The sequence below is a fragment of the Lagopus muta genome, chromosome 38, assembly GCF_023343835.1.
Source record: "Lagopus muta isolate bLagMut1 chromosome 38, bLagMut1 primary, whole genome shotgun sequence".
In the NCBI taxonomy this organism is placed as follows: Eukaryota; Metazoa; Chordata; class Aves; order Galliformes; family Phasianidae; genus Lagopus; species Lagopus muta.
Genome location: NC_064470.1, coordinates 18,876 through 45,141, shown reverse-complemented (window position 1 = coordinate 45,141; position 26,266 = coordinate 18,876). Strand labels below are relative to the sequence as shown.

At 48.7% G+C, this 26,266-nt stretch overlaps 3 protein-coding genes and 1 long non-coding RNA gene across 17 annotated transcripts in view; 2 read left to right on the top strand and 2 right to left on the bottom strand.

Annotated features, from left to right (window-relative positions):
* The window catches only part of LOC125686387 (zinc finger protein ubi-d4-like), a 51,762-nt gene that overhangs the window by 9,536 nt on the left and 15,960 nt on the right, over positions 1 to 26,266 (top strand). Inside the window, 8 exon segments of the mRNA XM_048930307.1 lie at positions 530 to 637; positions 2,044 to 2,147; positions 2,149 to 2,208; positions 3,443 to 3,535; positions 3,697 to 3,775; positions 8,001 to 8,042; positions 15,487 to 15,624; positions 19,833 to 19,961. Of these exon segments, the coding sequence (XP_048786264.1) occupies positions 530 to 637; positions 2,044 to 2,147; positions 2,149 to 2,208; positions 3,443 to 3,535; positions 3,697 to 3,775; positions 8,001 to 8,042; positions 15,487 to 15,624; positions 19,833 to 19,961 (753 nt within the window).
* LOC125686388 (uncharacterized) lies at positions 644 to 2,022 on the bottom strand. 2 transcript variants are annotated; one of them, XR_007373784.1, is made up of 3 exons: positions 1,966 to 2,022; positions 850 to 1,894; positions 644 to 771 (listed from the first exon to the last, which is right to left on the bottom strand). It is a non-coding gene; the product is annotated as an uncharacterized LOC125686388 (long non-coding RNA). The 2 variants fall into 2 exon arrangements; XR_007373783.1 differs by having other exon boundaries at positions 644 to 1,347; positions 1,648 to 1,894.
* On the top strand, positions 3,782 to 7,972 carry LOC125686385 (testis-expressed protein 13D-like). Of its 8 annotated transcripts, none has more exons than XM_048930296.1 (3): positions 3,782 to 5,223; positions 5,959 to 6,173; positions 6,801 to 7,972. In XM_048930296.1, the coding sequence occupies exons 1-3, from the start codon at positions 4,481 to 4,483 to the stop codon at positions 7,391 to 7,393; spliced, it is 1,551 nt and encodes a 516-aa protein (XP_048786253.1). In that variant the 5' UTR covers positions 3,782 to 4,480; the 3' UTR covers positions 7,394 to 7,972. The 8 variants fall into 8 exon arrangements, with proteins under 8 accessions (XP_048786253.1, XP_048786250.1, XP_048786256.1 ...); XM_048930293.1 differs by having other exon boundaries at positions 5,959 to 6,761; positions 6,821 to 7,966; XM_048930299.1 differs by having other exon boundaries at positions 3,782 to 5,292; positions 6,029 to 6,173; positions 6,801 to 7,963.
* Positions 10,938 to 12,806, bottom strand: LOC125686386 (shematrin-like protein 2). 6 transcript variants are annotated; one of them, XM_048930301.1, is made up of 2 exons: positions 12,021 to 12,806; positions 10,938 to 11,980 (listed from the first exon to the last, which is right to left on the bottom strand). In XM_048930301.1, exons 1-2 carry the CDS (start codon positions 12,761 to 12,763, stop codon positions 11,500 to 11,502), a joined length of 1,224 nt encoding a protein of 407 aa, XP_048786258.1. In that variant the 5' UTR covers positions 12,764 to 12,806; the 3' UTR covers positions 10,938 to 11,499. The 6 variants fall into 6 exon arrangements, with proteins under 6 accessions (XP_048786258.1, XP_048786261.1, XP_048786263.1 ...); XM_048930304.1 differs by having other exon boundaries at positions 10,938 to 11,882; positions 12,131 to 12,806; XM_048930306.1 differs by having other exon boundaries at positions 10,938 to 11,784; positions 12,131 to 12,806.

Sequence of the window (26,266 nt, the reverse complement as noted above, 5' to 3'; positions counted from 1 at the left end):
GGATGATCCCAGGTGGGATCGGGATCCCTGTGTGTTGGGTTGGATGATCCCAGGTGGGATCGGGATCCCTGTGTGTTGGGTTGGATGATCCCAGGTGGGATCGGGATCCCTGTGTGCCATTGTTGGGTTGGATGATCCCAGGTGGGATCGGGATCCCTGTGTGTTGGGGTTGGATGATCCCAGGTGGGATCCATTCTCACCGCCCCAAGCCTGCAGCGTCGCCTGGCGTTGTTGCAGCCCAAGTGCAGGGACCCCGGCCTTTGGCCTTGTTGCACCTCATCCCATTGGTCCAGCCCAGCTCTGCAGCCTGTCCAGATCCCTCTGCAGGGCCTCGTTACCCCCATGCAGATCCACACTTCCAGCCCAATTTGGTGCCATCTCCGAATGTACTGAGGCTGCACTCCATGCCCTCATCAATAGTCATCAATCAAGATATTGATATCAATACAGATATCAATCAAGATATCAATAAAGAGTCATCAATAAAGTTATTCTTCTTATTATTATTATTTTCCTTTCCCCACATCAGGTTTGGCGGCAGGGCAGCTTTATTCCTATCCTGCACGGCGCTGGAGGAAGAAACGCCGCGCTCATCCTCCGGAGGATCCCAGGCTCTCCTTCCCGTCCATCAAACCAGGTCAGGCCTTTCCTCTTGTTGCTTTCTGGCTCTCGTTGTGGCTCTGATTGTTGTCTGAGGGCCTCGTGCCTTCCAGTATATTCATCTTTAAGGACCCTTCCAAGCAGTTCTAAGATTCGTTGATCTTTAAGGACCTTTCCAACCCGTTCTATGATCCTTTGATCTGCAAGGACCCTTCCAAGCAGTTCTATGATTCGTTGATCTTTAAGGACCCTTCCAACCCGTTCTATGATTCATTCATCTTTAAGGACCTTTCCAACCCATTCCATGATCCTTTGATCTGTAAGGACCCTTCCAGCCCCTTCTATGGTTCTGTAGTCTTTAAGGACCCTTCCAAGCTGTTCTATGATTTGTTGATCTTTAAGGACCCTTCCAACCCATTCCATGATCCTTTGATCTTTAAGGACCTTTCCAACCCGTTCTATGATACTTTAGTCTTTAAAGACCCTTCCAAGCCATTCTGTGATTCGTTGATCTTTAAGGACCTTTCCAACCTGTTCTATGATTCGTTGATCTTTAAGGACCCCTTCCAACCCATTCTATGATTCATTCATCTTTAAGGACCTTTCCAACCCATTCCATGATCCTTTGATCTTTAAGGACCCTTCCAGCCCCTTCTATGGTTCTGTAGTCTTTAAGGACCCTTCCAAGCTGTTCTGTGATTCGTTGATCTTTAAGGACCCTTCCAACCCATTCTATGATCCTTTAATCTTTAAGGACCCTTCCAACCCCAACCCAATTCCTTCTATGACCTTTAAGGACCCTCCTGACCAATTCTATGACCTCTAAGTCCCCTTCCAACCAGCCCAACCTCCTTCTATGACTTTTAGGGACCCTTCTGACTCAACCCAACTCCTTCTATGACCTTTAAGGACCCTCCTGACCAATTCTATGACCTTTAAGGACCCTTCCAACCCAACCCAACTCCTTCTATGACTTTTAGGGACCCTTCTGACTCAACCCAACTCCTTCTATGACCTTTAAGGGACCCTCCTAACCAATTCAGTGACCTTTAAGGACCCTTCCAACCCAACCCAACTCCTTCTATGACCTTTAAGGACCCTCCTGACCAATTCTGTGACCTTTAAGGACCCTCCTGACCACTCCTATGACCTTTAAGGACCCTTCCATCCCAACCCAACTCCTTCCATGACCTTTAAGGACCCTCCTGACCACATCTATGACCTCTAAGTCCCCTTCCATCCCAACCCAACTCCTTCTATGACCTTTAAGGACCCTCCTGACCACTCCTATGACCTTTAAGGACCCTCTGACCACTCCTATGACCTTTAAGGACCCTTCCATCCCAACCCAACTCCTTCTATGACCTTTAAGGACCCTCCTGACCACTCCTATGACCTTTAAGGACCCTTCCAACCCATCCCTTCCTCTCTCTTCCTCTGCAGACACCGACCAGACCCTCAAGAAGGAAGGCCTGATCTCACAGGACGGCAGCAGCCTGGAGGCTCTGCTCAGGACAGACCCCCTGGAGAAACGCTCCCTCCCCGACCCCCCGCATGGACGACGACAGCCTGGGCGAGTTCCCCGTCACCAACAGCCGCGCACGGAAGGTGCAGCCCCCTCCCCAACCCCCCCCAGACCCTCCTGGGTTGCCCCCCTGCTATAGCAGCGCCACCCATCCTCCCCAAAACCCCTTGAGACCCCCCCTCCCCGGCTTCCCAACAAAGCGCTTTTCTGCCCGCAGAATCCCACAAACCTGTTTTCTCCTATTTCTCCTCCCATCCCATATCCTCACCGCTCCATCAGCCTGCTGCAGGCAGACAAAACCCAAACATCAGAGGTTTCATAGTTTTCCCCCTGCAGGATGGACCCAAATCATCATTGGGGGGGGTGTTTCCTGTTGTAACCCCTCTCCTCTCCTCTCCTCTCCTCTCCTCTCCTCTCCTCTCCTCTCCTCTCCTCTCCTCTCCTCTCCTCTCCTCTCCTCTCCTCTCCTCTCCTCTCCTCTCCTCTCCTCTCCTCTCCTCTCCTCTCCTCTCCTCTCCTCTCCTCTCCTCTCCTCTCCTCTCCTCTCCTCTCCCCTCCTCTCCCCTCCCCTCCCTCCCTCACCCTCCCCTCCCCTCCCCTCCCCTCCCCTCCCCTCCCCTCCCTCCCCTCCCCTTCCCCCTCCCTTCCCCTCCCCTCCCCTCCCCTCCCCTCCCCTCCCCTCCCCTCCCCTCCCCTCCCCCTCCCCTCCCCTCCCCTCCCCTCCCCTCCCCTCCCCTCCCCTCCCCTCCCCTCCCCTCTCCTCTCTCTCCTCTCCTCTCCTCTCCTCTCCTCTCCTCTCCTCTCCTCTCCTCTCCTCTCCTCTCCTCTCCTCTCCTCTCCTCTCCTCTCCCCTCCCCTCCCCTCCCCCTCCCCTCCCCTCCCCTCCCCTCCCCTCCCCTCCCCTCCCCTCCCCTCCCCTCCCCTCCTCCTCCTCTCCTCTCCTCCTCCTCTCCCTCTCCTCTCCTCTCCTCTCCTCTCCTCTCCTCTCCTCTCCTCTCCTCTCCTCTCCCTCTCCTCTCCTCTCCTCTCCTCTCCTCTCCTCTCCTCTCCTCTCCCTCTCCTCTCCTCTCCTCTCCTCTCCTCTCCTCTCCTCTCCTCTCCTCTCCTCTCCTCTCCTCTCCTCTCCTCTCCTCTCCTCTCCCCTCCTCTCCCCTCCCCTCCCCTCCCCTCCCCTCCCCTCCCTCCTCTCCTCTCCTCTCCTCTCCTCTCCTCTCCTCTCCTCTCCTCTCCTCTCCTCTCCTCTCCTCTCCTCTCCTCTCCTCTCCTCTCCTCTCCTCTCCTCTCCTCTCCTCTCCTCTCCTCTCCTTTCCCCCTCAGCGCATCCTGGAGCCGGACGATTTCCTGGATGATTTGGATGATGAAGACTACGAGGAAGACACACCGAAACGGAGAGGGAAGGGGAAAGCAAAGGTGAGAAACCCATTGGCTCCATTGCCTCCCAAAGCCGCCATGACAGCTCTCCCCACCCAGCAGCACCGTGGGATCATTCCAACCATTGAGGATTGCTTTTGCTTCCACATTTTTTATACTTTTTTTGCCTTATTTGTTATTTTCCTCTGCCCCAAACCCAGGGCAAAGGCGTCGGAGGAGCCCGTAAGAAACTGGACGCGGCCATTTTGGAGGACAGGGACAAACCCTACGCGTGCGACAGTGAGTAACCCAGGCTCTGCGTTTGGGGGCAGGTGATGCTTTGGGGGCGGGCGCTGATTCTTTGTTGGTTTTTAAGCCTGAAAAAGGGACTTTTGCACCAAATTGGGGGGGGGGGGGAACCTCTTCACGTCCTCTGGACCCCGAGCTGAGCTCTGCTTTCTTTGTTAAGGATTTGTGATGGGTTTCTGGCTGCAAAACGCGGCTCGGGAGGCTGTGAAAGGGACACAGAAAGGTCACTGAAATGGTCATAAAATGGGCCACTAAAAACGGACCGGAAAAGAGAGCAGGAAGGGAAAGGGAAAGCAGAAGGGTCGTGAAAGGGCACAGAAATGGCATTAAAAGGCCCAAAAAGGACCACAGAGGGCCTTGAAAGGGACCACGAGGGCCACCGAAATGGCTGCAGAAGGGTCACAGAGAGCCCCAAAATGGCCGCCAATGGGCTACAGAGGCCCAATGAAGGGCCACAGACATCCAGGAAGGGCCAGCAAAGGCAACAGAGGGCCCACAAAGGGCCGAAAATGGCCACAAAGGTCAGAAAATGGCCACCAAAGGCAAAATAAAGGGCCAGAAAGGGTCACAAAATGGCCACAAAGGCCTGAAAATGGCCACCAAGGGCCCAAAATGGCCACAGGGAGCCCAAAGTGGCCCCCAAAGGCACAATAAAAGGGCCAGAAAGGGTCACAAAATGGCCACAAAGGTCAGAAAATGGCCACAAAGGGCCCCAAATGGCCACAAAGGGTCCAAAATGGCCACAAAGGGCCCCAAAATGGCCACAAAGGGTCCAAAATGGCCACAAAGGGTCACAAAATGGCCGCCAGAGGGTCACAAAGGGCCCCAAATGGCCACAAAGGTCTGAAAATGGCCACAAAGGCCTCAAAATGGCCACAAAGGGCCCAAAATGGCCCCCAAAGGCACAATAAAGGGCCAGAAAGGGTCACAAAATGGCTGCCAGAGGGTCACAAAGGCCCCCAAGTGCCCCAAAGGCCTCAAAATGGCCAGAAACGGTCAGAAAATGGCCAGAAACGGTCAGAAAATGGCCACCAAGGTCAGGAAATGGCCACAAAGGGCCCAAAAATGGCCACAAAGGGTCCAAAATGGCCACAAAGGGTCCAAAATGGCCGCCAGAGGGTCACAAAGGCCCCAGAATGGCCCCAAAGGCCCCAAAATGGCCACCAAGGTCAGAAAATGGCCACAAAGGGCCCCAAATGGCCACAAAGGCCCCAAAATGGCCACAAAGGGTCACAAAATGGCCACAAAGGGTCCAAAATGGCCACAAAGGGCCCAAAATGGCTGCCAGAGGGCCAGAAAGGGTCACAAAATGGCCACCAGAGGCTCACAAAGGTCAGAAAATGGCCACAAAGGTCAGAAAATGGCCACAAAGGCTCCAAAGTGGCCCCAAAAGGGCCCCAAAAAAGCGCCAGAAAGGGTCACAAAATGGCCGCCAGAAGGTCACAAAGGCCCGCAAATGGCCCCAAAGGCCTCAAAATGGCCACCAAGGGTCCAAAATGGCCACGAAGGTCAGAAAATGGCCACAAAGGGCCCAAAATGGCTGCCAAAGGGCCCAAAAATTGCTGCCAGAGGGCCAGAAAGGGTCACAAAATGGCCGCCAGAGGCTCACAAAGGTCAGAAAATGGCCACAAAGGGCCCAAAATGGCCACAAAGGTCTGAAAATGGCCACAAAGGGCCCAAAAATAGCCACAAAGGGCCCCAAAAAGGGGCCAGAAAGGGTCACAAAATGGCTGCCAGAGGGTCACAAAGGCCCCCAAATGGCCACAAAGGGTCCAAAATGGCCCCAAAGGCCTCAAAATGGCCACAAAGGCCCCCAAATGGCCACAGAGGGCCCCAAATGGCCACCAAGGGTCCAAAATGGCCACAGTGGGTCCAAAATGGCCCTCAAAGGCACAATAAAAGGGCCAGGAAGGGTCACAAAATGGCCGCCAGAGGGTCACAAAGGCCCCAGAATGGCCACAAAGGCCCCAAAATGGCCACCAAGGTCAGAAAATGGCCACAAAGGGCCCCAAATGGTCACAAAGGGCCCAAAATGGCCACAAAGGGCCCCAAATGGCCACAAAGGGCCCAAAATGGCCACAAAAGGTCAGAAAATGGCCACCAAAGGGTCCAAAGTGGCCCCCAAAGGGCCCCAAAAAAGGGCCAGAAAGGGTCACAAAAATGGCCGCCAGAAGGTCACAAAGGCCCACAAATGGCCCCAAAAGGCCTCAAAATGGCCACCAAGGGTCCAAAATGGCCACAAAGGTCAGAAAATGGCCACAAAGGGCCCAAAATGGCTGCCAAAGGGCCCAAAAATGGCTGCCAGAGGGCCAGAAAGGGTCACAAAATGGCCGCCAGAGGCTCACAAAGGTCAGAAAATGGCCACAAAGGGCCCAAAATGGCCACAAAGGTCTGAAAATGGCCACAAAGGGCCCAAAAATAGCCACAAAGGGCCCCAAAAAAGGGCCAGAAAGGGTCACAAAATGGCTGCCAGAGGGTCACAAAGGCCCCCCAAATGGCCACAAAGGGTCCAAAATGGCCCCAAAGGCCTCAAAATGGCCACAAAGGCCCCCAAATGGCCACAGAGGGCCCCAAATGGCCACCAAGGGTCCAAAATGGCCACCAAGGGTCCAAAAATGGCCACAGTGGGTCCAAAATGGCCCTCAAAGGCACAATAAATGGGCCAGGAAGGGTCACAAAATGGCCGCCAGAGGGTCACAAAGGCCCACAAATGGCCACAAAGGCCCCAAAATGGCCACCAAGGTCAGAAAATGGCCACAAAGGTCTGAAAATGGCCACCAAGGGCCCCAAATGGCCACAAAGGGCCCCAAATGGCCACAAAGGGTCCAAAATGGCCACAAAAGGTCAGAAAATGGCCACAAAGGGCCCAAAATGGCTGCCAGAGGGCCAGAAAGGGTCACAAAATGGCCACCAGAGGCTCACAAAGGTCAGAAAATGGCCACAAAGGCCCCAAAATGGCCACCAGAGGGTCACAAAGGTCAGAAATGGCCACAAAGGGCCCAAAATGGCCACCAAGTGTCCAAAATGGCCACAAAGGTCAGAAAATGGCCACAAAGGGCCCAAAATGGCTGCCAAAGGGCCCAAAATGGCCACAAAGGGTCCAAAATGGCCACAAAGGGTCCAAAAATAGCCACAAAGGGCCCCAAAAAAGGGCCAGAAAGGGTCACAAAATGGCTGCCAGAGGGTCACAAAGGCCCCCAAATGGCCACAAAGGGTCCAAAATGGCCCCAAAGGCCTCAAAATGGCCACAAAGGGTCCAAAATGGCCACAGAGGGCCCCAAATGGCCACCAAGGGTCCAAAATGGCCACCAAGGGTCCAAAAATGGCCACAGTGGGTCCAAAATGGCCCTCAAAGGCACAATAAAAGGGCCAGGAAGGGTCACAAAATGGCCGCCAGAGGGTCACAAAGGCCCACAAATGGCCACAAAGGCCCCAAAATGGCCAGAAACGGTCAGAAAATGGCCACAAAGGGTCAAAAATGGCTGCCAAAGGGTCACTAAATGGCCGCCAGAGGGTCACAAAGGCCCACAAATGGCCACAAAGGCCTCAAAATGGCCACCAAGGTCAGAAAATGGCCACCAAGGTCAGAAAATGGCCACAAAGGTCTGAAAATGGCCACCAAGGGCCCCAAATGGCCACAAAGGGCCCCAAATGGCCACCAAGGGTCCAAAAATGGCCACAGTGGGTCCAAAATGGCCCTCCAAGGCACAATAAAAGGGCCAGGAAGGGTCACAAAATGGCCGCCAGAGGGTCACAAAGGTCCGAAAATGGCCCCAAAGGCCTCAAAATGGCCACCAAGGTCAGAAAATGGCCACAAAGGGTCAAAAATGGCTGCCAAAGGGCCCAAAAATGGCCGCCAAAGGCCCAGAAAGGGCCACAAAATGGCCGCCAGAGGGTCACAAAGACCCCAAAATGGCCACAAAGGTCAGAAAATGGCCACAAAGGTCTGAAAATGGCCACCAAGGGCCCCAAATGGCCACAAAGGGCCCAAAATGGCCGCCAGAGGGTCACAAAGGCCCCCGAATGGCCACCAAGGTCTGAAAATGGCCACAAAGGGCCCCAAATGGCCACCGAGGGCCCCACAAACAGGCCGGCAAACGGCCCCCACAGGACCCCCCCCCCCCTCCCTCCTCCCCTCCCCCTTTACTCTGTCCGTCCCGCTGTCCGTCCCGCTGTCCGTCCCGCTGCTCTCACCTCTTCTCTTTCTGTGTTTCAGACAGTTACAAACAAAAGCATTCCCTGAAACCTCCCGACCGAGGTACGGCCGGGGGGGGGGGGGCAGGGGGGCTGGGGGGGGGGTGGGGGGTCCGCGCTGCGTCCCACCGCCATCTTGCGCCCCGTCCACCGCCAGGCCTCCGCTGGGTAGGAAAACACCCAACTTCCGGCTTTTTTTGGCCTTCCGTTGTGCATTTGTGCCTTTTTTATTTATTATTTCATTTTTTAGTATTATTTTTATTAATTTTTATTTATTTATTTATTTATTATTAATATTATTCATTAATTTTTGGTATTTCATATTCATGGCCTTCTTTTGAATAGGCCTTGCGCCCCCATCCCATGGCTGAGCATTTATGGGTAGAAATACACAGGAATTTGGGCTTTTTTGGCCTTTATTGGTGCATTTGTGCCTTTTTTATTTATTATTATTATTATTATTATTATTATTATTACTATTATTCATTAATTTTTAATTGTTTTTTTGCTATTATTAATTAATTTTACATGTTTCATATTCATGGCCTTATTTTGAATAGGCCTTGCGCCCCCATCCCATGGCTGAGCTTTTATAGACAGAAATACACAGGAATTTGGGCTTTTTTGGCCTTTATTTGTGGATTTGTGCCTTTTTTATTTATTCATCATCATTATTATTAATTAATTTTTAATCTATTTTTACTATTATTAATTAATTTTACATGTTTCATATTCATGGCCTTATTCTGAATAGGCCTTGCGCCCCATCCCATGGGCTGAGCTTTTATAGACAGAAATACACAGGAATTTGGGCTTTTTTTGGCCTTTATTTGTGGATTTGTGCCTTTTTTATTTATTATTATTATTTATTATTATTCATTAATTTTTAATTTTTTTTTATTATTATTCATCAATTTTTGGTATTTCATATTCATGGCCTTATTTTGAATAGGCCTTGCGCCCCATCCCATGGCTGAGCATTTATAGGTAGAAATACACAGAAATTCAGGCTATTTTTACTACTATTAATTATTATTATTATTATTATTTTACCTATTATTATTTTCACATATTTAATATTAATAGCTTTATTTTTCATAGGCTTTTTGCCCCATCCCATGGCTGAGCTTTTATAGATAGAAATACACAGGAATTTGGGCTTTTTTGGCCTTTATTTGTGCATTTGTGCCTTTTTTATTTATTCATCATTATTATTATTAATTAATTTTTAATTTTTTTTTAACTATTATTCATTAATTTTTGGTATTTCATATTCATGGCCTTATTCTGAATAGGCCTTGCGCCCCATCCCATGGCTGAGCTTTTATAGACAGAAATACACAGGAATTTGGGCTTTTTTTGCCTTTATTTGTGCATTTGTGCCTTTTTTATTTATTATTATTATTTATTATTATTCATTAATTTTTAATTTTTTTTTACTATTATTCATCAATTTTTGGTATTTCATATTCATAGGCCTTATTTTGAATAGGCCTTGCGCCCCATCCCATGGCTGAGCATTTATAGGTAGAAATACACAGGAATTCAGGCTATTTTTACTACTATTAATTATTATTATTATTATTTTACTATTATTAATTATTTTCACATATTTAATATTAATAGCTTTATTTTTCATAGGCTTTTTGCCCCATCCCATGGCTGAGCTTTTATAGACAGAAATACACAGGAATTTGGGCTTTTTTGGCCTTTATTTGTGCATTTGTGCCTTTTTATGTATTTTTTATTATTATTATTTATTATTATTAATTAATTTTTTAAATTTTTTTTTTGCTATTATTCATTAATTTTTGGTGTTTCATATTCATGGCCTTATTCTTAGTAGGCCTTGTGTCCCATCCCATGGCTGAGCTTTTATAGGTAGAAATACACAGAAATTTGGGCTTTTTTTGGCCTTTATTGTGAATTTTTGCCTTTTTAATGTATTTATTATTATTATTTTACTATTATTAATTAATTTTTAATATATTTTTTTACTATTCTTCATTAATTTTTGGTGTTTCATATTCATGGCCTTATTTTGAATAGGCCTTGCGCCCCATCCCATGGCTGAGCTTTTATAGACAGAAATACACAGGAATTTGGGCTTTTTTGGCCTTTATTTGTGCATTTGTGCCTTTTTTTATTTATCATCATTATTATTATTCATTAATTTTTAATTTTTTTTTAACTATTATTCATTAATTTTTGGTATTTCATATCATGGCCTTATTTTGAATAGGCCTTGCGCCCCATCCCATGGCTGAGCTTTTATAGGTAGAAATACACAGAAATTCAGGCTATTTTTACTACTATTAATTATTATTATTATTATTATTTTACTATTATTAATTATTTTCACATATTTAATATTAATAGCTTTATTTTTCATAGGCTTTTTGCCCCATCCCATGGCTGAGCTTTTATAGATAGAAATACACAGGAATTTGGGCTTTTTTGGCCTTTATTTATGGATTTGTGCCTTTTTTATTTATTCATCATTATTATTATTAATTAATTTTTAATTTTTTTTACTATTATTAATTAATTTTACATGTTTCATATTCATGGCCTTATTTTGAATAGGCCTTGCGCCCCCATCCCATGGCTGAGCTTTTATAGACAGAAACACACAGGAATTTGGGCTTTTTTTGGCCTTTCTTTGTGCATTTGTGCCTTTTTTATTTATTATTATTATTATTATTTATTATTATTCATTAATTTTTAATTTTTTTTTACTATTATTCATCAATTTTTGGTATTTTCATATTCATGGCCTTATTTTGAATAGGCCTTGCGCCCCCATCCCATGGCTGAGCTTTTATAGACAGAAATACACAGAAATTTGGGCTTTTTTGGCCTTTATTTGTGCATTTGTGCCTTTTTATGTATTTTTTATTATTATTATTTATTATTATTCATTAATTTTTAATTTTTTTTTTTTGCTATTATTCATTAATTTTGGTGTTTCATATTCATGGCCTTATTCTTAGTAGGCCTTGTGTCCCATCCCATGGCTGAGCTTTTATAGATAGAAATACACAGAAATTTGGGCTTTTTTTGGCCTTTATTTGTGCATTTGTGCCTTTTTATTTATTCATCATTATTATTATTCATTAATTTTTAATTTTTTTTTAACTATTATTCATTAATTTTTGGTATTTCATATTCATGGCCTTATTTTGAATAGGCCTTGCGCCCCATCCCATGGCTGAGCTTTTATAGGTAGAAATACACAGGAATTCAGGCTATTTTTACTATTATTAATTATTATTATTTTTCTATTATTAATTTATTCCTCCTTATCATCAATTAATGTTTAATTTTCCCTATTTTTAATTAATTTTGCTGTTTCTCATTAATTGCTTTATTCTCCACAGCCTTTGCTCCCCGTCCCACAGCCAAGTTTTTCCCACACACAAAAACACGCAGAAATTCTTTTTTTTTTAGTCCTTATTTCTGCATTTCTGCCTTTTGTTCCTTTTAATGTTTGTAAAATTAGGATGATTAATTACTTTCATTCATTTAATATCTTCAGGATTATTTAATACATTTTGGCCCTCAGTTATCCTTGCATTGCCCCCTTTCCGTACCCACATGAACGCAAACAGCCCCACACATCCCATAAACCCCATAAGCCTCCATACAACCCCATACAGCTCCATACAGCCCCATACAGCCCCACACACCCCATACAGCCCCATAAACCTCCATACAGCCCCATAAACCTCCATACAGCTCCATACAGCCCCATACAGCCCATACAGCCCCATACACCCCATAAGCCTCCATACAGCCCCATAAACCTCCATACAGCCCCATAAACCTCCATACAGCTCCATACAGCCCCATACAGCCCATACAGCCCCATACACCCCATAAGCCTCCATACAGCCCCATAAACCTCCATGCACGCCACACATCCCATACAGCCCCATAAGCCTCCATACAGCTCCATACAGCCCCATACAGCTCCATACAGCTCCATACAGCCCCATAAACCTCCATACAACCCCATAAACCTCCATACAGCCCCATAAACCTCCATACAACCCCATACAGCCCCATACAGCTCCATACAACCCCATACAGCCCCATAAACCTCCATACAGCCCCATACAGCTCCATACAGCCCCATACAGCCCCATAAACCTCCATACAGCCCCATACAGCCCATACAGCCCCATACACCCCATAAGCCTCCATACAGCCCCATAAACCTCCATGCACCCCACACATCCCATACAGCCCCATAAGCCTCCATACAGCTCCATACAGCCCCATACAGCCCCATATAGCCCCATACAGCCCCATAAACATCCATACAGCCCCATAAACCTCCATGCACCCCATAAACCTCCATACAACCCCATAAACCTCCATGCACCCCATAAGCCTCCATACAACCCCATAAACCTCCATGCACCCCATAAGCCTCCATACAGCCCCATTCAGCCCCACACACCCATAAACCCCATAAACCTCCATACAGCCCCCATAAACCTCCATACAACCCCATAAACCTCCATACAGCCCCATACAACCCCATAAACCTCCATGCAGCCCATAAACCTCCATACAAACCCATAAACCTCCATACAGCCCCCATACAACCCATGCAGCCCATAAACCTCCATACAACCCCATAAGCCTCCATACAGCCCCATTCAGCCCCATACACCCCATGCAGCCCCATAAGCCTCCATGCACCCCACACACCCCATACAGCCCCCCCCACTTCTCTCCCCCCCTCCATTCCTCTCCTATTTGATTTCTGCCCCCCATTTCCCTCCTATTTCCCCCTATTTCTCAACCCCCCCCCATTTTTCTCCTCATTTCCCCCCAAACCCCCCCCATTATTTTTCGCTCTCTCTGCACTTCACCCCCCTTCCACCCCCCCCCTCCCCAAATCTCTTCCGCTTGGCGCCAAAATGGAAAAACAGACTCCATCCCCCAGAATCCCCCGCGGTGCCGGGTGGGATCGCCCCCCTCACCCCATCCCCCAGAATCCCCCGCGGTGCCGGGTGGGATCGCTTCCCCCTCCCATCCCCCAGGATCCCCCGCGGTGCCGGGTGGGATCGCCCCGCCCTCCCATCCCCCAGAATCCCCGCGGTGCTCGGCGGGATCGCCCCCCTCCCATCCCCCAGAATCCCCCGCGGTGCTGTGTGGGATCGCCCCCCCCCCCCCCCCCCCCCCCCCGCCGCTCCTTTCATGCTGAGCCAAAGCGCATCGCTCCCCCCCCCCCCCCCCCCCCCCGAAGGAAAAAACAACCCAAAAAAGGACATTTTGGGGTTAAAAAAACAGCAAAAACATTCGGGAAACCCAGCGGGGGGGGGGGGGGGGGGGGGGGGGTTGTTTTGGGTGGAAAAAAGGGGGATTTGGGACAAACGATGGGCTGTGCTGTTATGGGGTGTCATTATGGTGCCAATTGGGGCGTCACTGGGGGGGACGTTAATTGGGGGGGGGGGGGGGCTGCTCTGTTTGTCCAGAGGGAGGCAAAGGGGGGGGGGGGGGCTGTGATCCCCCTTTATTTTGGGGTGAAAAGAGGGGAAATTTGGGGTAAAAAGAGGGGGAATGGGGCTGAAAAGCAGAGAAATGGGGCTGAAGAAAGGCAAAGAGGTGAAATGGGGTAAAAACAAGGGAAATGGGGCTGGAAAACAGGGGAAATGGGGCAGGAAACCAGAGAAATGGGGCTGGAAAAAGGCAAACAGGTGAAATGGGGCAGAAAAACAGGGGAAATGGGGCTGGAAATCAGAGAAATGGGGCTGAAATGCAGGGATGTGGGGCTGGAAAGCAGAGAGATGGGCCAAAAGAGACGAAATGGGGCTGAAATGCAGAGAAATGGGGCTGGAAAAAGGCAAAGAGGTGAAGTGGGGTAAAAACTGGGGAAATGGGGCAGAAAAACAGAGAAATGGGGGCAGAAATGCAGAGAAGAGAGGCTGAAGAAAGGGAAATGGGGCTGGAAAACAGATGAAATGGGGCCAAGAACCGGAGAAATGGGGTTGGAAAAAGGCAAACAGGTGAAGTGGGGAAAAACAAGGTGAAATGGGGCAGAAAAACAGGGGAAATGGGTCTGGAATGCAGAGAAGAGGGGCTGAAATGCAGAGAAATGGGGCTGAAATGAAGAGAAATGGGGCTGGAAAATGGCAAAGAGGCAAAGTGGGGTAAAAACAGGTGAAATGGGGCTGGAAAAGCAGAGAAATGGGGCTGGAAACCAGAGAGATGGGCCAAAAGAGACGAAATGGGGCTGAAATGCAGAGAAATGGGGCTGAAATGCAGAGAAATGGGGCTGAAATGCAGAGAAGTGGGGCTGAAATGCAGAGAAATGGGGCTGGAAAGCAGAGGAGTGGGGCTGAAGAAAGGCAAAGTGGCGAAGTGGGGTAAAAACAGGGGAAATGGGGCAGAAAACCAGGGGAAATAGGGCTGAAATGCAGAGATGTGGGGCTGGAAAGCAGAGAGATGGGCCAAAAGAGATGAAATGGGGCTGAAATGCAGAGAAATGGGGCTGGAAAAAGGCAAAGAGGTGAAGTGGGGTAAAAACAGGGGAAATGGGGCAGAAAAACAGAGAAATGGGGCAGAAATGCAGAGAAGAGAGGCTGAAGAAAGGGAAATGGGGCTGGAAAACAGATGAAATGGGGCCAAGAACCGGAGAAATGGGGTTGGAAAAAGGCAAACAGGTGAAGTGGGGAAAAACAAGGTGAAATGGGGCAGAAAAACAGGGGAAATGGGTCTGGAATGCAGAGAAGAGGGGCTGAAATGCAGAGAAATGGGGCTGAAATGAAGAGAAATGGGGCTGGAAAATGGCAAAGAGGCAAAGTGGGGTAAAAACAGGTGAAATGGGGCTGGAAAGCAGAGAAATGGGGCTGGAAACCAGAGAGATGGGCCAAAAGAGACGAAATGGGGCTGAAATGCAGAGAAATGGGGCTGAAATGCAGAGAAATGGGGCTGAAATGCAGAGAAGTGGGGCTGAAATGCAGAGAAATGGGGCTGGAAAGCAGAGGAGTGGGGCTGAAGAAAGGCAAAGTGGCGAAGTGGGGTAAAAACAGGGGAAATGGGGCAGAAAACCAGGGGAAATAGGGCTGAAATGCAGAGATGTGGGGCTGGAAAGCAGAGAGATGGGCCAAAAGAGATGAAATGGGGCTGAAATGCAGAGAAATGGGGCTGGAAAAAGGCAAAGAGGTGAAGTGGGGTAAAAACAGGGGAAATGGGGCAGAAAAACAGGGGAAATGGGTCTGGAATGCAGAGAAGAGGGGCTGAAATGCAGAGAAATGGGGCTGAAATGCAGAGAAAATGGGGCTGGAAAGCAGAGAAATGGGGCTGGAAACCAGAGAGATGGGCCAAAAGAGACGAAATGGGGCTGAAATGCAGAGAAATGGGGCTGGAAAGCAGGGGAAATGGGGCTGAAATGCAGAGATGTGGGTCTGGAATGCAGAGATGTGGGGCGCCGTGGGGCGGTGGTGGCGGCTGTGGGTGCAGGCGGGCGCTGACGGCCCCATTTCCGTCTGCAGTCTGTGGGAAGCGCTACAAGAACCGGCCTGGGCTCAGCTACCACTACGCGCATTCGCATCTGGCCGAGGAGGAGGGAGACGACAAGGACGACTCGCAGCCCCCGACCCCCGTGTCCCAGAGATCTGAGGAGCAGAAATGTAGGGGGGGGGGGAAGGGGGGTTGGGGGGGGGGGGGGGGTGAGGATTTGGGGGTGGGTGAGGTGTTGGGGGTCACTGAGGTTGGGGTTGGTTGGGGTTGGTTGAAGTTCTGGGGTTGGTTGAAGTTCTGGGGTTGGTTGATGTTGGATTGGTTGAGGATTTGGAGGTTGGTTGAAGATTTGGGGTTGATTGAAGACATGGAGGTTGGTTGAAGATTTGGGGCGGTTGGGGTTGGTTGAAGATTTGGGGTTGGTTGAAGATTTGGGGGTTGGTTGGGGTTGGTTGAGGACTTGGGGGTGGTTGGGGTTGGTTGAGGACTTGGGGGTGGTTGAGGTGTTGGGTTGATTGAGGTTGGGGATGGTTGAAGATTTGGGGTTGGTTGACCTGTTGGGGTTGATGGATCAACATTGGGGTTGATTGAAGACATGGGGATGGTTGATGTTGGGTTGGTTGAGGATTTGGGGTTGGTTGAGGACTTGGGGGTGGTTGAGGTGTTGGGGTTGATGGATCAACATTGGGGTTGATTGAAGACATGGGATGGTTGATGTTGGGGTTGGTTGAAGAGTTGGGGTTGGTTGAGGTGTTGGGGGTGGATGAAGATTTGGGGCGGTTGGGGTTGTTGAAGAGTTGGGGTTGGTTGAAGATTTGGGGTTGTTGGGGTTGGTTGAGGACTTGGGGGTGGTTGAAGATTTGGGGGTTGGTTGAGGTGTTGGGGATGGTTGACGTTGAGTTGGTTGAAGATTTGGGGTCGCTTGAAGATTTGGGGGTTGATTGAAGATTGGGGGGTGGTTGAGGATTTGGGGGTTGGTTGAAGGTTTGGGGTGGTTGATGTTGGGTTGGTTGAGGATTTGGGGTTGATTGAAGACATGGAGGTTGGTTGAAGATTTGGGGGTGGTTGGGGTTGGTTGAGGATTTGGGGTTGGTTGAGGATTTGGGGTTGGTTGAGGATTTGGGGTCAGTTGAGGTGTTGGCGTTGGTTGAAGATTTGGGGCGGTTGGGGTTGGTTGAAGAGTTGGGGTTGGTTGATGTTGGGTTGGTTGAAGATTTGGGGGTGGTTGAGGATTTGGGGTTGGTTGAAGATTTGGGGTGGCTGGGGTTGGTTGACAATTTGGGATTGGTTGGGTATTTGGGGGTTGGACGAGGTGTTGGGGGTTGATGGATCAACATTGGGGTTGATTGAAGACATGGGGGTTGGTTGATGTTGGGGTTGGTTGAGGATTTGGGGTGATTGAGGTGTTGGGGGTCATTGAGGTTGGGGTTGGTTGGGGTTGGTTGAAGTTCTGGGGTTGGTTTGAGGTGTTGGTGGTTGAAGATTTGGGGTCGGTTGATGTTGGGTTGGTTGAAGAGTTGGGGGGTTGGTTGAGGATTTGGGGTTGGTTGAGGTGTTGGCGTTGGTTGGAGATTTGGGGCGGTTGGGGTTGGTTGAAGAGTTGGGGTTGGTTGATGTTGGGTTGGTTGAAGATTGGGGGGTGGTTGAGGATTTGGGGTTGGTTGAAGATTTGGGGTGGTTGGGGTTGGTTGACAATTTGGGATTGGTTGGGTATTTGGGGGTTGGACGAGGTGTTGGGGGTTGATGGATCAACATTGGGGTTGATTGAAGACATGGGGATGGTTGATGTTGGGTTGGTTGAAGATTTGGGGTTGGTTGAGGTGTTGGCATTGATTGAAGACATGGAGGTTGGTTGAAGACTGGGGGGTGGTTGAGGATTTGGGGTTGGTTGAAGATTTGGGGTGGTTGGGGTTGGTTGACAATTTGGGATTGGTTGGGTATTTGGGGGTTGGACGAGGTGTTGGGGTTGGTTGGGGTTGGGTTGGTTGAAGATTTGGGGTTGGTTGGGGTTGGTTGAGGATTTGGGGTTGGTTGAGGTTGGGGTTGGTTGGGGTTGGGGGTTGATGGATCAACATTGGGGCTGATTGAAGGCATGGGGTTGGTTGAAGATTTGGGGTTGGTTGAAGATTTGGGGGTGGTTGAGGTGTTGGGGGGTTGATTGAGGTTGGGGTTGGTTGAGGTGTTGGGGGTTGGTTGAGGATTTGGGGTGGTTGGGGATGTGGGGTTGGTTGAGGTTGGGGTTGGTTGAAGAGTTGGGGTTGGTTGAAGATTTGGGGTTGGACGAGGTGTTGGGGTTGATGGATCAACATTGGGGTTGGTTGAAGATGTGGGGTGATTGAGGTGTTGGGGGTCATTGAGGTTGGGGTTGGTTGGGGTTGGTTGAAGATTTGGGGTTGGTTGATGTTGGGTTGGTTGAGGACTTGGGGTTGGTTGAGGTGTTGGGGTTGATGGATCAACATTGGGGTTGATTGAAGACATGGGATTGGTTGATGTTGGGTTGGTTGAGGATTTGGGGTTGGTTGAGGATTTGGGGGTGGTTGTGGTGTTGGAGGTTGATTGAGGTTGGGGTTGGTTGAAGATGTGGGGTGGTTGAGGTGTTGGTATTGATTGAAGACATGGGGGTTGGTTGAAGATGTGGGGTTGGTTGAAGATTTGGGGTGATTGAGGTGTTGGGGGTCATTGAGGTTGGGGTTGGTTGAAGATCTGGGGGTGGGTTGAGGTGTTGAGGGTGGTTGATGTTGGGGACGGTTGATGTTGGGGTTGGTTGAGGATTTGGGGGTTGGTTGAAGATTTGGGGTTGATTGAAGACATGGAGGTTGGTTGAAGATTGGGGGGTGGTTGAGGATTTGGGGTTGGTTGAAGATTTGGGGTGGTTGGGGTTGGTTGACAATTTGGGATTGGTTGGGTATTTGGGGGTTGGTTGAGGTGTTGGGGTTGGTTGGGGTTGGGTTGGTTGAAGATTTGGGGTTGGTTGAGGTGTTGGGGGTTGATGGATCAACATTGGGGTTGATGGAAGACATGGGGTTGGTTGAAGATGTGGGGTGATTGAGGTGTTGGGGGTCATTGAGGTTGGGGTTGGTTGGGGTTGGTTGAAGATTTGGGGTTGGTTGAAGATTTGGGGTTGGTTGGGGTTGGTTGAGGATTTGGGGTTGGTTGATGTTGGGGTTGATGGATCAACATTGGGGTTGATTGAAGGCATGGGGTTGGTTGAGGATTGGGGGTTTCTTGACACGGAAGCCTTGACCCAAACCCCCCCCAAACCCTAATGATAACCCTAATGATAACCCTAATAACCCTAATAATCCTAATAACCCTAATAACCCTGATAACCCTAATAACCCTAATAATCCTAATAACCCTAATAATCCTAACAACCCTGATAACCCTAATAACCCTAATAATCCTAATAACCCTAATAACCCTGATAACCCTAATAACCCTAATAATCCTAATAACCCTAACCCCAACCCTAACCCTAACCCTGACCCTAATAACCCTAACCCTAATAACCTTAATAACCCTAATAATAACCCTAATAACCCTAACCCTAATGCTGACCCTAACCCTAATAACCCCAACCCTAACCCTAATAACCCTAATAACCCTAATAACCCTAACCCTAATAACCCTAACAACCCTAATGACCCTAATAACCCCAACCCTAATAACCCTAACCCTAACCCTAACCCAATCCTAATAACCCTAACAACTGTAATAACCCTAATAACCCTAATAACCCTAACCCTAATAACCCTAATAACCCTAACCCCAACCCCAACCCTAACCCTAACCCTAATAACCCTAATTACCCTAATAACCCTAATAACCCTAATAACCCTAACAACCCTAACAACCCTAATAACCCTAATAACCCTAACCCTAATAACCCTAATAACCCTAATAACCCTAACCCCAACCCTAACCCTAACCCTAATAACCCTAATAACCCTAATTACCCTAATAACCCTAATAACCCTAATAACCCTAACCCCAACCCCAACCCTAACCCTAACCCTAATAACCCTAATAACCCTAATAACCCTAACAACCCTAACAACCCTAATAACCCTAATAACCCGAACCCTAACCCTAATAACCCTAATAACCCTAATAACCCTAATAACCCTAATAACCCTAATAACCCTAACCCTAATAACCCTAATAACCCTAATAACCCTAACCCCAACCCTAACCCTAACCCTAACCCTAATAACCCTAATAACCCTAATAATAACCCTAATAACCCTAATAACCCCAATAACCCCAACCCCACCGCGACCCCTTTTCCCCTCACCCCACACTTCCCCCCCCCCCATCTCCCCCCCCCCCCATTTCCTCCCCCATTCACTTTTCCCCCCCAATTCCCCCCCCATTACAGCCAAAAAAGGCCCCGACGGCCTGGCGCTGCCCAACAATTACTGCGACTTCTGCCTGGGCGACTCCAAGATCAACAAGAAGACGGGGCAGCCTGAGGAGCTCGTGTCCTGCTCCGACTGCGGCCGCTCCGGTCAGCGGGGACACCTGGGGGCCATGGGGCTGGGGGCTGGGGGCCTCTTCCTGCTTCATTTCATACCCAAAAATGGGTCTTTTGGGTGGAATTTGTGCCCATAAACACCTCCAGGCCTTTTCCTCCTCCATTTTCTACCCCAAAAATGGGTCTTTGTGGTGGAATTCCCATCCATGGGCTCCTCCAGGCCTTTTCCTGCTTCATTTCATACCCAAAATGGGTCTTATGGATGGAATTCATACCCCAAAATGGGTCTTTTGGATGGAAATCCCATCCATAGGCACCTCCAGGCCTTTTCCTCCTTGATTTCATACCCAAAAATGGGTCTTTTGGGGGGAAATCCCATCCATGGGCTCCTCCAGGCCTTTTCCATTGGGATTTCATGCCCCAAAAATGGGTCTTTTTGGTGCAGTTTGTGTCCATAAACACCTCCAGGCCTTTTCCTCCTTCATTTCATGCCCCAAAATGGGTCTTATGGATGGAATTCATACCCCAAAATGGGTCTTTGTGGTGCAATTCCCATCCATGGGCTCCTCCAAGCCTTTTCCTCCTTGATTTTCTACCCCAAAATGGGTCTTTGTGGTGCAATTTGTGTCCATGGGCACCTCCAGGCCTTTCCCATTGGAATTTTCTACCCCAAAAATGGGTCTTTTTGGGTCTTTTTGATGGAAATCCCATCCATGGGCTCCTCCAGGCCTCTTCCTGCTTCATTTCATACCCAAAAATGGGTCTTTTGGGTGGAATTTGTGTCCATAAACACCTCCTGGCCTTTTCCTCCTCCATTTTCTACCCCAAAAATGGGTCTTTGTGGTGGAATTCCCATCCATGGGCTCCTCCAGGCCTTTTCCATTGGGATTTCATACCCCAAAATGGGTCTTTTTGGTGCAATTTGTGTCCATGGGCTCCTCCAGGCCTTTTCCTCCTTCATTTCATACCCAAAAATGGGTCTTTGTGGTGTAATTTGTGTCCATAGGCTCGTCCAGGCCTTTTCCATTGGGATTTTCTACCCCAAAATGGGTCTTTTTGGTGCAGTTTGTGTCCATGGGCTCCTCCAGGCCTCTTCCTGATTCATTTCATACCCCAAAATGGGTCTTTTGGATGGAATTTGTGCCCATAAACACCTCCAGGCCTTTTCCTCCTTCATTTCATGCCCCAAAAATGGGTCTTTGTGGTGGAAATCCCATCCATGGGCTCCTCCAGGCCTTTTCCATTGGGGTTTTCTACCCCAGAATGGGTCTTTGTGGTGGAAATCCCATCCATGGGCTGCTGTGGGCCTCTTCCATTGGGATTTCATACCCCAAAATGGGTCTTTTGGATGGAGTTTGTGTCCATGGGCTCCTCCAGGCCTCTTCCTGCTTCATTTCATACCCAAAAATGGGTCTTTGTGGTGTAATTTGTGTCCATAGGCTCGTCCAGGCCTTTTCCATTGGGATTTTCTACCCAAAAATGGGTCTTTTTTGGTCTTTTTGATGGAAATCCCATCCATGGGCTCCTCCAGGCCTCTTCCTGCTTCATTTCATACCCCAAAATGGGTCTTTTGGATGCAATTTGTGCCCATAAACACCTCCAGGCCTTTTCCTCCTTCATTTCATACCCAAAAATGGCTCTTTGTGATGGAATTCCCATCCATGGGCTCCTCCAGGCCTTTTCCATTGGGATTTTCTACCCCAAAATGGGTCTTTTTGGTGCAGTTTGTGTCCATGGGCTCCTCCAGGCCTTTTCCTCCTTCATTTCATGCCCCAAAAATGGGTCTTTGTGGTGGAAATCCCATCCATGGGCACCTCCAGGTATTTTCCTCCTTCATTTTCTACCCCAAAATGGGTCTTTTGGATGCAATTTGTGTCCATGGGCACCTCCAGAGCCTTTTCCATTGGGATTTTCTACCCCAAAAATGGGTCTTTTGGGGGGAAATCCCATCCACGGGCTCCTCCAGGCCTTTTCCATTGGGATTTTCTACCCCAAGATGGGTCTTTGTGGTGGAATTCCCATCCATGGGCACCTCCAGGCCCTTTTCCTCCTTGATTTTATACCCAAAAATGGGTCTTTTGGATGCAATTTGTGTCCATGGGCTGCTGCGGGCCTTTTCCATTGGGATTTCCTACCCCAAAATGGGTCTTTGTGGTGCAATTTGTGTCCATGGGCTCCTCCAGGCCTTTTCCTGCTTCATTTCATGCCCCAAAATGGGTCTTATGGGTGGAATTCATACCCCAAAATGGGTCTTTGTGGATGTAATTTGTGTCCATGGGCTCCTGCAGGCCTCTTCCATTGGGATTTCATACCCAAAAATGGGTCTTTATGGATGGAATTGGTGTCTATGGGCTGCTGTGGGCCTCTTCCTCCTTCATTTCATACCCAAAAATGGGTCTTTGTGGGTCTTTTGGATGCAATTCATACCCCAAAATGGGTCTTTGTGGTGCAATTTGTGTCCATGGGCTCCTCCAGGCCTTTTCCTGCTTCATTTCATACCCAAAATGGGACTTTGTGGTGGAATTCCCATCCATGGCCTCCTCCAGGCCTTTTCCATTGGGGTTTTCTAACCCCAGAATGGGTCTTTGTGGTGGAAATCCCATCCATGGGCTGCTGTGGGCCTCTTCCATTGGGATTTCATACCCAAAAATGGGTCTTTTGGATGGAGTTTGTGTCCATGGGCTCCTCCAGGCCTTTTCCTCCTTCATTTCATGCCCCCAAAATGGGTCTTTTGGGTGGAATTTGTGCCCATAAACACCTCCAGGCCTTTTCCTCCTCCATTTTCTACCCCAAAAATGGGTCTTTGTGGTGGAATTCCCATCCATGGGCTCCTCCAGGCCTTTTCCATTGGGATTTTCTACCCCAAAATGGGTCTTTGTGGTGGAATTTGTGTCCATGGGCTCCTCCAGGCCTTTTCCTCCTTCATTTCATGCCCCAAAATGGGTCTTATGGATGGAATTCATACCCCAAAATGGGTCTTTGTGGTGGAATTCCCATCCATGGGCTCCTCCAGGCCTTTTCCTCCTTGATTTTCTACCCCAAAATGGGTCTTTGTGGTGCAATTTGTGTCCATGGGCACCTCCAGGCCTTTCCCATTGGAATTTTCTACCCCTAAAATGGGTCTTTTTGGTGCAATTCCCATCCATAGGCACCTCCAGGCCTTTTCCTCCTTGATTTCATACCCAAAAATGGGTCTTTTGGGGGGAAATCCCATCCATGGGCTCCTCCAGGCCTTTTCCATTGGGATTTTCTACCCAAAAATGGGTCTTTTTGGGTCTTTTTGATGGAATTCCCATCCATGGGCACCTCCAGGCCTCTTCCTGATTCATTTCATACCCAAAAATGGGTCTTTTGGGTGGAATTTGTGCCCATAAACACCTCCAGGCCTTTTCCTCCTCCATTTTCTACCCCAAAAATGGGTCTTTGTGATGGAATTGCCATCCATGGGCTCCTCCAGGCCTTTTCCATTGGGATTTCATACCCCAAAATGGGTCTTTGTGGTGGAATTTGTGTCCATGGGCTCCTCCAGGCCTTTTCCTCCTTCATTTCATGCCCCAAAATGGGTCTTTGTGGTGGAAATCCCATTCATGGGCTCCTCCAGGCCTTTTCCATTGGGGTTTTCTACCCCAGAATGGGTCTTTGTGGTGCAATTTGTGTCCATAAACACCTCCAGGCCTTTTCCTCCTTCATTGCATGCCCCAAAAATGGGTCTTTGTGGTGGAAATCCCATCCATGGGCTCCTCCAGGCCTTTTCCTGCTTCATTTCATACCCCAAAAATGGGTCTTTTGGGTGGAATTTGTGCCCATAAACACCTCCAGGCCTTTTCCTCCTCCATTTTCTACCCCAAAAATGGGTCTTTGTGGTGGAATTCCCATCCATGGGCTCCTCCAGGCCTTTTCCATTGGGATTTTCTACCCCAAAATGGGTCTTTGTGGTGCAATTTGTGTCCATAAACACCTCCAGGCCTTTTCCTCCTTCATTGCATGCCCCAAAAATGGGTCTTTGTGGTGGAAATCCCATCCATGGGCTCCTCCAGGCCTTTTCCTGCTTCATTTCATACCCCAAAATGGGTCTTTTGGATGGAATTTGTGCCCATAAACACCTCCAGGCCTTTTCCTCCTCCATTTTCTACCCAAAAATGGCTCTTTGTGATGGAATTCCCATCCATGGGCTCCTCCAGGCCTTTTCCATTGGGATTTCATACCCCAAAATGGGTCTTTTTGGTGCAATTTGTGTCCATGGGCTCCTCCAGGCCTTTTCCTCTTTCATTTCATGCCCCAAAATGGGTCTTATGGATGGAATTCATACCCCAAAATGGGTCTTTGTGGTGGAATTCCCATCCATGGGCTCCTCCAGGCCTTTTCCTCCTTCATTTTCTACCCTAAAATGGGTCTTTTGGATGCAATTTGTGTCCATGGGCTGCTGCGGGCCTTTTCCATTGGGATTTCCTACCCCAAAAATGGGTCTTTGTGGTGGAAATCCCATCCATGGGCTCCTCCAGGCCTTTTCCTGCTTCATTTCATACCCAAAATGGGTCTTATGGATGGAATTCATACCCCAAAATGGGTCTTTTGGATGGAAATCCCATCCATAGGCACCTCCAGGCCTTTTCCTCCTTGATTTCATACCACAAAATGGGTCTTTGTGGTGGAAATCCCATCCATGGGCTCCTCCAGGCCTTTTCCTCCTTCATTTCATACCCCAGAATGGGTCTTTTGGGTGGAATTTGTGTCCATAAACACCTCCAGGCCTTTTCCTCCTCCATTTTCTACCCAAAAATGGGTCTTTGTGGTGGAATTTCCATCCATGGGCTCCTCCAGGCCTTTTCCATTGGGATTTTCTACCCCAAAATGGGTCTTTGTGGTGCAATTTGTGTCCATAAACACCTCCAGGCCTTTTCCTCCTCCATTTTCTACCCCAAAATGGGTCTTTGTGGTGGAATTCATGTCCATGGGCTCCTCCAGGCCTTTTCCATTGGGATTTCATACCCCAAAAATGGGTCTTTGTGGTGGAATTCCCATCCATGGGCACCTCCAGGTCTTTTCCTCCTTCATTTTCTACCCCAAAATGGGTCTTTTGGATGCAATTTGTGTCCATGGGCACCTCCAGGCCTTTTCCATTGGGATTTTCTACCCCAAGATGGGTCTTTGTGGTGGAAATCCCATCCATGGGCTCCTCCAGGCCTTTTCCATTGGGATTTTCTACCCAAAAATGGGTCTTTTGGGGTCTTTCTGATGGAATTCCCATCCATGGGCACCTCCAGGCCTCTTCCTGCTTCATTTCATACCCCAAAAATGGGTCTTTTGGGTGGAATTTGTGTCCATAAACACCTCCAGGCCTTTTCCTCCTCCATTTTCTACCCCAAAAATGGGTCTTTGTGATGGAATTCCCATCCATGGGCTCCTCCAGGCCTTTTCCTCCTTGATTTTCTACCCTAAAATGGGTCTTTGTGGTGCAATTTGTGTCCATAAACACCTCCAGGCCTTTTCCTCCTTCATTTCATGCCCCAAAAATGGGTCTTTGTGGTGGAAATCTCATCCATGGGCTCCTCCAGGCCTTTTCCTCCTTGATTTTCTACCCCAAAATGGGTCTTTTGGATGCAATTTGTGTCCATGGGCTGCTGCGGGCCTTTTCCATTGGGATTTCCTACCCCAAAAATGGGTCTTTGTGGTGGAAATCCCATCCATGGGCTCCTCCAGGCCTTTTCCTCCTTCATTTCATACCCAAAATGGGACTTTGTGGTGGAATTCCCATCCATGGCCTCCTCCAGGCCTTTTCCATTGGGGTTTTCTACCCCAGAATGGGTCTTTGTGGTGGAAATCCCATCCATGGGCTGCTGCAGGCCTTTTCCATTGGGATTTCCTACCCAAAAATGGGTCTTTTTGGTGCAGTTTGTGTCCATGGCCACCTCCAGGCTTTTTCCTCCTCCATTTTCTACCCCAAAAATGGATCTTTTGGATGGAATTCATGTCCATGGGCTCCTCCAGGCCTTTTCCATTGGGATTTCATACCCCAAAAATGGGTCTTTGTGGTGGAATTTGTGTCCATGGGCTCCTCCAGGCCTTTTCCTCCTTCATTTCATGCCCCAAAATGGGTCTTATGGATGGAATTCATACCCCAAAATGGGTCTTTTTGATGGAAATCCCATCCATAGGCACCTCCAGGCCTTTTCCTCCTTGATTTCATACCCAAAAATGGGTCTTTTTGATGGAAATCCCATCCATGGGCTCCTCCAGGCCTCTTCCTGCTTCATTTCATACCCCAAAATGGGTCTTTTGGATGGAATTTGTGCCCATAAACACCTCCAGGCCTTTTCCTCCTCCATTTTCTACCCAAA

Excerpts from the sequence above, each read along its gene's own strand:
- LOC125686385 (XM_048930292.1), top strand. The coding sequence starts at position 4,481 with ATGGCCACAAAGGGCCCCAAATGGCCACAAAGGGTCCAAAATGGCCAC. Across the intron at positions 5,224-5,958 it reads CACAAAATGGCCGCCAGAAG|GTCACAAAGGCCCACAAATG; the intron begins GTCACAAAGGCC and ends GGCCGCCAGAAG.
- LOC125686386 (XM_048930301.1), bottom strand. The coding sequence starts at position 12,763 with ATGGGGGGCAGAAATCAAATAGGAGAGGAATGGAGGGGGGGAGAGAAG. Across the intron at positions 11,981-12,020 it reads CTGTATGGGGTTGTATGGAG|GTTTATGGGGCTGTATGGAG; the intron begins GTTTATGGGGCT and ends GGTTGTATGGAG.